At 42.6% G+C, this 11,479-nt stretch overlaps 2 protein-coding genes across 2 annotated transcripts; one reads left to right on the top strand and one right to left on the bottom strand.

Moving 5' to 3' along the window:
* Positions 1-3,881: 3,881 nt before the first annotated feature.
* LOC128603025 (splicing regulator SDE2-like) lies at positions 3,882-8,408 on the bottom strand. The gene is made up of 7 exons (XM_053617203.1): positions 8,295-8,408; positions 7,693-7,810; positions 7,405-7,516; positions 7,070-7,239; positions 6,794-6,899; positions 6,046-6,589; positions 3,882-5,900 (listed from the first exon to the last, which is right to left on the bottom strand). Exons 1-7 carry the CDS (start codon positions 8,394-8,396, stop codon positions 5,682-5,684), a joined length of 1,371 nt encoding a protein of 456 aa, XP_053473178.1. The 5' UTR covers positions 8,397-8,408; the 3' UTR covers positions 3,882-5,681.
* Positions 8,409-9,201: 793 nt separating this feature from the next.
* Positions 9,202-11,290, top strand: mrps28 (mitochondrial ribosomal protein S28). Its single transcript, XM_053616448.1, has 2 exons — positions 9,202-9,422; positions 10,385-11,290. The coding sequence occupies exons 1-2, from the start codon at positions 9,216-9,218 to the stop codon at positions 10,733-10,735; spliced, it is 558 nt and encodes a 185-aa protein (XP_053472423.1). The 5' UTR covers positions 9,202-9,215; the 3' UTR covers positions 10,736-11,290.
* Positions 11,291-11,479: the final 189 nt, after the last annotated feature.

Below are 11,479 nucleotides of genomic sequence, written 5' to 3'. Positions count from 1 at the left end.
TCTGGCTTAGTTCAATCCAGACATTAAAAAACAATCAATTCACTTTTTTTTTTTTTGTAAAACTAAAGGGGCCAATGATCTTTTGGCGTGCATGTCAACAAAGTGAAAGTTGGATTACTAGGGCATAAATAGAAAGGAATCTAGCCAATGTTTTCTTAATCTACCTGCTGTATATTAAGTCCACTCCTCCTCTTTTCTGTTACCTGCATGTTTTATAGCGTGAGGGTGAGCTATTTTTTCATTGTATGACACTAATACGAGATTCCTGCCATTCTGGACTCAGACAGGCCAAGATTCCACAGCGTCTGTGTACGGGCATGCCAAAAGGCTTGCTGTATCTTTCACTGTACTCCTCCTCATGGCTTTGCTTCTTGCAGGAACTCACGGAAGGAATGTTTTCTTCCCCTTCATCTCCCCATCTCCAGGGAAGGATTTAGAAAAGATGAATGGCTATTCCACCTCTCTTTCCTTGTGTTAGCTGTCCATCTGTCAGGCCTTTCACCTTTCTCTGTCCTGCATGGGGAAAACCATCACATGTGAGGGTCTACTGAAACATGTACGCTTGTATTCATGTCTGCTGATGTTGTAAAGACAGAACATTTTTCCATCATCAACTTGGTGACTAATTTATAAATCCCTCTGCAAGCTGACTCAAAGGCCAATATCTATAAAGCTTTGGTCTTCTTGGAGATGAGTGTGAGTCATAATCTAAAGACATACCTATATGTCATACTTATTTGTTTATAGGTACCTTAACGTTATGGAACATCTGCAAAACAAGTTAGCTCCTGCGATCACTTCGATAATAAGACATCCGTTCCAACACCAGCCTCTTTTATTTTATTTATTTATTTTTATTTTTTATTTTTTTTAAACCGAGAAGCCACAAAGACTTTCCTGTGTTCAAGTTACAGCTGTACCTCTGACTGTTACTAATTGCTGACACTGGAGACTCCTTATAAAAATGTAAATAAACATCTCACCGAAAACTTCACCATATCAATAATATAACGTTTTTCATTGTTAAATAACATACGTTTCTTAGGCTTGGATTAATTGGAGCATAAATTCCATAGTCCTCTGGACCTACTGGGTCGGCAGGTCTTGTGGGGTGTTCCTGGTATGCAGTGGTTAGTACCTAGCAAAAGTTGTCCGAGGAAGGACAACCAGTAAACCGGCTCAGGTTTGTCGGCATAAACAGCAGCCTCTCAAGTGTCTGATGCACATGGGGAGGCTAGTACGTCTTGTCCGGTTTCATAGAAGAGCTACTGGAGCACAAATTACTGAAAAAAAGTTAATGGTGGATATGATGGAATGGTGTCTGAATACAGCTTGCTGGTGGAGGAAGTGAGATGCTCTTGGCGATGTTCTGCTGGGAAACCTTGAGTCCTGGCATTCGTGTGGATGTGGACTTTGATACGTGCCACCTACGTAAACATTGTTGCAGACCAAGTACACCCCTTCATGGCAACGGTATTCCCTAACGGCATTGGCCTCTTTTAGCAGGATAATGTGTGGCAGCCCAGCAAAATCGTTCAGGAACTGTTTGAAGAACATGACAAAGAGTTCAAGGTGTTGATTTGACCTCCAAATTCCCCAGATCTCAATCCGATCGAGCATCTGTGGGATGTTCTGGACAAACAAGTGCGAACCATGGAGGCTCCACCTTGCAATTTACAGGACTTAAAAAGATCTGCCGCTAACGTCTTGGTGCTAGATACAACAGCACACCTTCAGAGGTCTTGTGGCGTCCATACCGATGGGTCAGAGCTGTTTTGGTGGCACAAGCTGGGCCTACATACTATTAGTAAAGAGCTCTTCAAGAACCTTTTTTAACAAACTCTTATATTTAGGGAGTAGCGGATGAAAACAATTCCATCCAACATTTTACAAAATTTCGACTGAATTTTTTAAAAAGACTGCAAAAGAATTTGTGCATTGACATGCTTTTCCGTCATGTATGCCTTGTAAAGGGCCTAAGCATATAGATGCGCTGCTGAAGTGATGGTTGGTTGACTCAGGAAGGCGCAGGTCTCCTCTCTGGTCCATATAGGGTTCGTCTGCTTTTGGCAGGAATGCAGGAGCCGTAATGGGAAGAATTTTGTGGGAATTAGTTCGGAATCTGAAGCTCGCCGTGCGGCTGCTGTTTATGCCGTAAATTTGACCCGGCAAACCTGAGGCGGCGGACAGCGGCCGGGCCTCCTCCACCGGCTCACATGATCCCCTCTCTGTTCCATCGCTCCATCCAGCATCACTTGTCTACAGTGGCTCGAATGGACTTTTGGATGAGGGTGAGACTGGTTCTCGATTCCAGTCTCAGATTTGTCTGATAATTCGCATGGCTTTACTAAAAGTGTAGTAAAAGTTCTCTTTCTCTTCTATCACTTTTATTCCCAAAATGCCTTTAAATCCCATAATCCTGCATTGCATATTGTGCTTTTTTTTTTCTTTCCCCACGTTTACAAATCTGATTTAATTCATGTTCCAGGAAGGGGTTTGAACCTAAAACATTCGTAGGTTCATTCGTACATAAATGGTCCTGTAAAAACTCTCAGAACCCCAGTGAAGAACTCTGAGAACCATTTCAATCCATTTTCAGCCACAACGTTACTCCATAACTACACTCTGCCATTCCTTTATCAATTTCCACAGACGCCTTCGTCTTACACATATTACATATGAGATTTTGAGTTTTCTTTAACTTGTTCATTTAAAAAAAAAAGTTTGTTCAAATCCATTGTCATTTCTACAACTAATAATTAAAAATTATTCTCTATTTAGGCAGAGAAGGTTGTGCAATGCAGTGACAGCATTAAGCTAGACACCACACGATGTGTGATCCGGGCAAATGCATGCGACTGCACTAATCGTCTGAATCTAAACATCAGTATTGGATTATCCAACATACTCCTGTGTATTTCAGGAGTTTTTGCAGTATGGTTACTTTGCACAGAATAACACATGATTTAAATGTAGCCATTTCGTCATTAATCGTAGATGACTGGTGACAGGAACGAACGCTGTGAAAACAATGAAAAGTTTTGATTTCTTTAATGAAGAAATGGACCAAAGCCTGCCATATCTGAAAGGACACCATAAAAGAGTGTATTGGAATATTCCCTGTCTGGTGTGTCATGGTGAAAGATGGAAAAAGCATCACTCTGACCACCTGGCACTGTCTCGAGAGATGAATTCCAGAGCCGTTCCATCTGAGACTGCTGGGCAGAAAGAAAATGAGAACATCTTGGCTTCGTAATTGGTGGACATGGCACAGCTGCTGTTCGCGGATATGTGCCAGATGAAGAATGAGCGACTATTTTATGTCCAACGTCCATGCCGAGCATGATCGTGCTTTCCAGAGGGTTTCCCCTGAAGCTGAATTGCCACATCGGCTTTGAAACGAGAGGACGATCGCACGATATTCTGATTAAGATCAAAAAATGAATGAAAAAGTATAGAAATATTTTCCATGAATCCATACAGGTGATTCTTAGCTGACAGGAGTGGAAGCTGGCGTAGTTTTCTACAGTTGTAGCCCATCCAACACCGGGTTTGAAGCGCTGTGCATTCCGAGATGCTTTTCTGCTCAGCACAGTTGTATAGACTAGTTGTTTGAGTTACCGTAGCCTTCCTGTTAGCTCAAAACAATCTAACCATTCTCCCCTGACCTGTCTCATTAACAAGGCATTTCCACCTGCAGAACTGCTGCTCGCTGGAGAGTTTTTTTTTCTTCTTCTTCTTCCCACCATTCTGTAAAAACTCTAGAGACTAGCGTGTGAAAATCCCAGGAGATCAGCAGTTTCTGAAATACGCAAACCAGCCCATTTGTAACCAACATCTGTGCCATGGTCAAAGTCACTGAGATCATATCTTTTGTGATATTTCCCCCATTCTGATGTTTGATCGTTAACTGAAGCTCTCGATCTGTATGTGTATGGTTTTATGCATTGTGCTGCTACCCCCATGATTGCCTGATTGGATTCCTATGAAGGTAGACGGTAAGTGTGCATCAAGAGTCGTCTGTTCTACACTCAGGTGGTGGAATGAATTGTCTCACTGTCTAGAGTGGCGTCACTGGCTATGTAAGTATGATGTAACCTTGTTTGGAGATACAGTGGAGAAAATCAAGTATGTCTATTGGATCCCCTGAGGCACAGCAGTAGCTTAGTTCAGGTTCCAAACCCTGAATTTGGAGTACCCCATGTCCTGCATATTTTAGTGTTTTTCCTGCTCTGCTAGTTGGCGGATTAATTGAATCACATGTGCTATAGCAGGGAAAACATTAACATTTCCACTACCGGACAGCTGGACAGGGCTTGGGAACGAACCACTAAAGACACTATGTTGGTGTGAGAAATTTTGTGCATGTTCAGTCAAATTGAGTGACACGCAGTTGCGTGTATTTTTCGTCCCACGTCTCATTAGCCAAAATAAAGAACAAACAGTGGAAAGACGTGGGACTGTGGGTCAGATTATGTAAGAGTGGGAATATTACAGATTGGGAACAGAAACCCACCTCCAACATGTGGTACAGCCCGACGCTGGGAGTTTATAAAAAATTCTTTCAGGAAATGTACAAGGTTAACCGGGATGTTATTTGTCATTACAAGGGAATGTTTCTGAACTTTGGGACAAGCCCCACACCCCTAGAGATACGCCCACAATTGAAGAAGGTGCCTCTCAGGCTGTGGGCCCAAGGGAAACATGACGTAGGCCTGATTAAAAGTGCACCACCAGTCGTGATCACGCCCAAATCTGACTTTAGGACCAGACAATCTCAACACCCTCTTAAACCAAAGACCTCAAAGCATGAGCTACGCAGACGAGGAAAAGGCTGTGTGGCGCAAAGCAGGCTGCACAGTTGTTGACGGAGTTTGGTGGTGGCCCCAGGGCTGTCCTTGTCTTCAAAGTTGACGCACGGCAGGGACCATGCGTTAAAAGGGGGAAATGATAGCTGCAATAAAGCATTGGTTTCTCTTAATTACTCAAAATAAATAATTTTTCTTTTTTTGTTTACGATATTTGTGCAACTCATAACAAGGGTTGAGGTTTGAAGGTAGAGAAGGCCACGTCCCTACGTCCAAACAGGACTCGGACGCGGTAGTGATAACGATAACCTCTAGTGATAATGGCACACCTTTTGTGAGCCATGCCCTTAAGTAGGTGGGTGAATATTTAAGTATTGCCTTAAAGCAGCACGGTGCATATCATCCAGCTAGTGGTTGGGTGGTAGAGACAGAAAATGGGACACTATAAAACAGACTGAGCAAATGCTGTTCTGAAGCAGGCTGTTCTGTCATTTTTCCACCAAGCTTTATTTACAGTATTACAAGTAACAGTTAAACAAAAATACACAAGTGTACGTAGTTTAATAGCCCAATCGGCAGAAAATGAACAAAAAACATTCTATTATTATTTCCCTTAAATGTTAAAATGATTCTCTTTAGTATGAAATTATCACGTTTATTCTTACATTACTGTATCAGGATAAAGGCACCTAGTTACGTTAACAGACAGAAAGCCTCCTTTCCATTCTGCCTTAAAGCGAGCAAGGAGATGGCAGTGAAATTACATTTTACAATAAAAAGGGAATATAAAAAAAAAAAAACAAACAAAAAAAACGTTTAACACCCCCCACCCAAAAAAAAATAAAAATAACCTGAATGCTCTATATGTCCTGGTTATTTCTTTTTGCCCTTGCTGGGTTTGGCTAAGAGCGTCGGGTCGATCTGATCAGCACTCAGCCCTCTGACGGAGAATAGGCGAGCAGCACGCTCTCGCAGTGTCCCTCCACACTTCATCCCTCGCTTCATCAGCTCGGCCTTCAGCCGCTCCAGACCCAGAGCCTCCAGCTCCTCCACCCCACTCACAGACAGCAGGTTTAATGGAGTGTCCGCTTCCTGATAGATAGATAGAAAGATAGATAGATAGATAGATAGATAGATAGATAGATGAGGTCTGCAATGAGTACTGCAGTGAAATGTGATGTGTGTGTGATTGGCATGCGAAAAAGAAACTATATTTCTCTGTAAACAAACTGCTCACCTCTGGGTGAACTGGCTGTGTGTCTGCGCAATCTTTCATCTCCACAGTTCTGTCCTTCTCAGCTTCCTGTTGATTGCTGACGTTCTGCGTGTTGTCTTCTTTTTCACTGCACTCCATCTGTCCAGGTTCCTCGTTCTCTTCTGCTTTCTCCTGGCTGGGAGACGGGGAGCGGGGCGCTGAGCCGGCGCTGGAACTGCTGCTAGGTCGGTCCTGAGACTCTGCTTTCTCCTGGCTGGGAGACGGGGAGCAGGGCGCTGAGCCGGTGTTGGAACTGCTGCTGCTGGGTCGGTCCTGAGACTCTGCTTTCTCCTGGCTGGGAGACGGGGAGCAGGGCGCTGAGCCGACGCTGGAACTGCTGCTGCTAGGTCGGTCCTGAGACTCTGCTTTCTCCTGCTCCCTAGTTGTCGTTGTCGGTACTGCTGCTTGCCGAGAGCTGCAGGAAGGGCCAGCGCCAGAAGACGAGGACGAGGAAGAAGCTTCAGCTTCACTCTCATTGCTCTCACCTTCCGAACTGTCCACGTCCTCAAGGTCCTCGAGGCCGGTCCTGGGGAAATCAGGACCGTCAAGAAGTTAAAGTTCTGTTTTGAACTTCTTATTACATAATACATTTGGTATTCTTATTACATAATACAAGGTATTTAAATGGCTATCTGTCGAACAGCATACACACAAAGGTAGTGTAAAATGGAATGATCTCCATATGAAATGCCCTCGTTTTCCAGAGCACTGTGACCGCTGGATTTCTCACCAGAAGCATTTCTTCTTTGAAGACGTGTTTCCGTTTTTGGTAGCTGGGCGTTTACGAAGCGGCTTTTCTTCTGCCCGTACCACGCCGCTGGATGAAGCCTGCATGCCTGGAAGTAGGAAACAAACAACTCTGTAATCAATGATCTATAGACAATTAAGGCACCTAGACAATTTACATGTTACTGTTTACAGATCGAATTATCCAGCTACTGTCTCGTTGTATACATGTAGGAGAAAAACCTGATTTGTAAAAATAAATAAATAAAGAAAACAAAACCTTTAAGCACAGAGTCCTCCAGCCTCTCGGAGAGATCGTGACACTGCTGCTCGTACTCCGTGTCCGTGAAACGGTGTTTGGGCTCGGCCAGTTTCCTCTGAATCCGCTCCAAGCGCCGTTGTTCCTTCTCCGCATCACGGTCGGCCTGCTTTTTCAGCCACTCCGCCATTCTGTGCTCACGCAAACACAAACACAGCCTGGTCACTCTCATATCAACACTCGTGACCATTATTACACCAAGACGTTTTTCATTTTTACTGCACCCTTGCTGACTTCCCCTAATTCAGTTCCAACACGACACGCAGCGTTCAAGGAGCGTGTGGCCCGAGCCTTACTCTTTTTCGTGATTGACATCTCGGAGTCTGCGCCCACTCAGATCTCTGCAGGCCTCTCGGTTGGTGGTTTTCTCGATCTGCGCCCCGAGAGCTCGCAGCATGGAGCCGAAACCTGTCACGCAAACATGTTAAACGTGGTTAGAAAACCTCTAGTTCCGAAAATCCAGAAAGCAACTGGAGTGTAGTTCAGAAATAAAAGAGGAGGCTTGCCAGTCATAACCTTCTTTTGTTTATTATTGAGGACGTACGATACAGTTGCTATCGTCATTGGGGGGAATCAAACATTACCTCCTTTGCCGCCACATAAGCGAGGCTCGAGGCGATAAACCGCTCCAGCTTGCAGTCTCTCATCACCAGCTGATATTCGGCCGTTGTTCTTCACGTAGAAGTCCACACACGAGATGCCCTACATAGGAAAGATAATTATGTAAGCAATAAAACCACACAGCGTTATAGGAAATAAATCCAAATCAACAACAGGGTGGTGTGATGCAGGCCCCAAAAGAAGCAGATACTATTACCAGCATAAAAATAGTTAATTATTTGCTTTAACAGGATGTTCGGTGTTTTAATCCTTTTACACCACAGCAATCTTCCAACAATACAAATACAAGGGCATTTATCTATTTCTTTAATTACTTTGTATTAATAGTTTGGCATTTGGTTTTCTTCTCATACAATATGAATGCCTCAGACCTATATAACTCTTGTTTTTACGGTGTGTCCCAACTTTGTTTTGATATATTTTTAAATAAGAACCCTAATAATATCTACACAGGGTAAGACATCCGTCAACACCATTTCTGTAACTTAGATAAACAGTTCTATCGTGTTAGCCAAGATAGCTAGCTAATACCTACTCTAAACTAAATGAACACTCCTGAGCTTACCTCTCCGGGGTTAAACAGTCCTATCAGGTCGCTGACAGTCGACTCGTGTGGAACGGTACCGTGAATAAACCTTGAAAACGGCGACACAACAAAGACCTCCATGTTTACTGCGTCGTCGCCTTCAATTTTAACAACGTCGCGTTTTAATGTCGTCATTTGACCACGCAGCGCAGAAACCGCGCATGCGCACTACACTTAGATAGTTTATGCCATTTTGCAAGCTTTTCCCAAATAAATCAAATATGTAGGCCTGCATGTTATTTCAATTCTTTTCTTTCCTTTTATTTTTGTTTTGGAAGCGCTATGCCATGTATTATCTCCACATACAAAAATAATAATAATTATATATATATATATATATATATATATATATATATATATAATATATGCAGCGCTACTACCAAGCTGTGTTGTGTCCGGTTTGTGAGATTTTTCGTGTTGGCTATGATTGTACAAATATGCCATATTGTTGGTGAATTCTCTTCATTAATAATAATTTTAAATAATGATATATATAATTTTTTAAATTATAATAACCCATCCTGTTTTCAGCGACGCAAACACGTCAGTACGGAAAGCCAGAGAGACCATGAATGTTCAGAGCAAATCGCGTTGTGAAACGTGTGTCAAAAAAGACCTTCAAAACCCTTAACATAATAAAATAAAAAACTACAATTTTTATATTTAAATGATATATTCGTAAATGGAGGGGTTTTCAAAAATGTTTTTATATCTCTTTTCCACAACTGAACTACACAATCTCGCCATATTCCTTGCGTGACATGATGCTAAAAAAAAAGGCTAAAGCCCAAACAGTACTGTATATAAGCACTACATAGTACACAAGCTAGCTGTGTATGCACACTATGTAGGGGACTAGATGTTGAATAGGTAGCCGTTTGGGAGTGGTCCAGCCTCAAAATGGCGGCTCTGTACAAGGTTGTGAGCAGCGCGAGACGCGGAGGAACGTGTTTATTAACGAAACGTGAAGTTTTTGTCGGGAGCAGATTTTACAGCAGCGGCGATGGAGGCGTTTCTGCAGGAGGAGAAGAAGAGAAACAGAAAAGTGGCTTTGCTGCTGCTTATGAGCTTCACTCCGAGCTGAAACAACAGCAGCAGGACACCAAGGTCTGGTCTCAAAAAGATGATTAGAATATATTGTATTTCAGTACATGTCAGATTGTGTTCTTAAAAAAAACAAATCCAAAAAGCTCAGTGTAATATTAAAAATCTTTAATTTATACAAATACATCAGTGCAATCTACCACATGCAATCTACCACTGATATAATCTACCACAGGGTGGTGCTATTGAGTCACTGCCAGCACCCTGAGGTGTTTTATTCCTCTTATACCACAGCAAAAAATTATATAATATATATCATGATGTCTTACTTTTTATCCTTTTATAGTTACGGCCACGAAACATTAGTTCCTGTTATCCCTTTCCGTATCGCTGCTCTAAACAATCGTTTCTTCATCACCCACTCTTCTTCTCTCTCTTGGATTTAACAATAATAATAATAATAATAATAAAACTCAGCTCATCATGTTACAGAGAAACCCCAAAGTCCCGAAGGTTTTCTCATGAAGGAGAACTTTACGGTTCCAGCTTTACCTCTCACTGTTACAAAGTATTGACGCAGGAGACTCCTTCCCTAAACTTAAGGTTGGCGAGGGAACGTTACGTTAACTGTAAGCGGATAAAACGTACGACGTGGGATTGTTCAGTTCGTAAACTTGGGATTGGTAGCAAACCGCCGTGGTGTAATAAGAGAAATAAAATGCCTTGAGTTTTTAAAGTGAACTTCTTGGAAAATAGCTAATAAAATCAACTTCGACGGTAGCGACGCTTCATCACCCCGCCACATCAGCGATTTATTTCCTTAGAACGGCATGGACTCGAGGGTTTAATTCCATACGAGATTACACTACTAGAGCAATTTCTGACAATCTGCGAATTTAATTACATTTGTAAACGTATTCCGAAGCCGTAGTGGCCAAATGCTGCCATCCCATCCTCCTCCTGAACTTAACTGTTGTTATTACTGGTGAAGGTTTACTGTAAACATTTGTCCCCCTCACCCGCAGAGCCACAAGGTTCGCAAGAGCTCATCGGACGACACCCAGTCCTTCGCATCACTGTTGCGTCACTCGCCGTTGATCCAGATGGGTCCGGCTAAGGACAAAATCGTCATCGGCAAAGTTTTCCACGTGGTTCAGGACGACCTGTACATCGATTTCGGTGGCAAGTTCCACTGCGTGTGCAAGCGGCCCAAGACGGACGGCGATAAATATCGGTGGGGCAGCCTCGTTCGGCTCAGGCTGGAGGACCTCGAGCTGACCTCGCGCTTCCTGGGCGCAAACACGGACACCACGCTGCTCGAGGCCGACGCCACCCTCCTCGGACTGCTCGAGGGGAAGGAGGCCAAAGACCAGTAGCAGCTACAACTCATCTGAGACTGTTAATTGTTTATCGTTGTTCTGTGAACAGAGATTAATAAATACACTTAAAAAACTGTGTTTGAAATGTCGACCATCTAAAGGAATGGCTTGGGAACGTTTTATTTCTTAAGTTTATATTAACGCGCTAGTTTGAATTTGTTATCGTTTCTATAGCAACAGCTTGCACAGGGTGAAGGAAAAAATCCATAATCATCGATATGGTGACGTTTTCTGTGAGGAGTCGTTTACCGAACTCCTTTTTTTTTGGAAGGAGTCTCCAGTGTCAGCACTTCATAACATTTTTATGCTTTCTTGGTATCATGACGTTCCAGAATGTTCAATGCAACTATAAAGGGATTAAAAAACAAACTGTGTATCATTATTTAATTAAAAAAAAAACGAACAAAAAAAACCCCAGCGTTGACAAACTGCTGTGGTCTAAGAGGAATAAAACCTCAAGTGTTTTTTATTCCTCACGGACACAGGCGGCCATTTTGGAATCGACCGATCTAGCTTAAAATCAGCATATTGATTTTACTTCAGCAGTTTATGTACAAATTGGCACGCAGGTGAGGCAAATCAGTGCTAGCTAGTTAGCTATATTACCTTTGTAGCTGCTGTGCTATAATAAAGACAACAAACACAATCATTATCATCATGACTTTATTGTTAAGCAGCACTGTTTGAGAAAACCTACAATGAAATAAAACTATTAAAATACTCTTCATTAAGGCTAAAATG

Source organism: Ictalurus furcatus, chromosome 27 (genome assembly GCF_023375685.1).
Source record: "Ictalurus furcatus strain D&B chromosome 27, Billie_1.0, whole genome shotgun sequence".
In the NCBI taxonomy this organism is placed as follows: domain Eukaryota; kingdom Metazoa; phylum Chordata; class Actinopteri; order Siluriformes; family Ictaluridae; genus Ictalurus; species Ictalurus furcatus.
The sequence above is the reverse complement of the archived record's forward strand: the minus strand, read 5'-3'. Positions and strand labels throughout refer to the sequence as shown.

Excerpts from the sequence above, each read along its gene's own strand:
- LOC128603025 (XM_053617203.1), bottom strand. The coding sequence starts at position 8,396 with ATGGAGGTCTTTGTTGTGTCGCCGTTTTCAAGGTTTATTCACGGTACC. Across the intron at positions 7,811-8,294 it reads GACTGTTTAACCCCGGAGAG|GGCATCTCGTGTGTGGACTT; the intron begins GTAAGCTCAGGA and ends TTTCCTATGTAG. Across the intron at positions 5,901-6,045 it reads CACAGCCAGTTCACCCAGAG|GAAGCGGACACTCCATTAAA; the intron begins GTGAGCAGTTTG and ends TCTATCTATCAG.
- mrps28 (XM_053616448.1), top strand. The coding sequence starts at position 9,216 with ATGGCGGCTCTGTACAAGGTTGTGAGCAGCGCGAGACGCGGAGGAACG. Across the intron at positions 9,423-10,384 it reads AACAGCAGCAGGACACCAAG|AGCCACAAGGTTCGCAAGAG; the intron begins GTCTGGTCTCAA and ends CCTCACCCGCAG.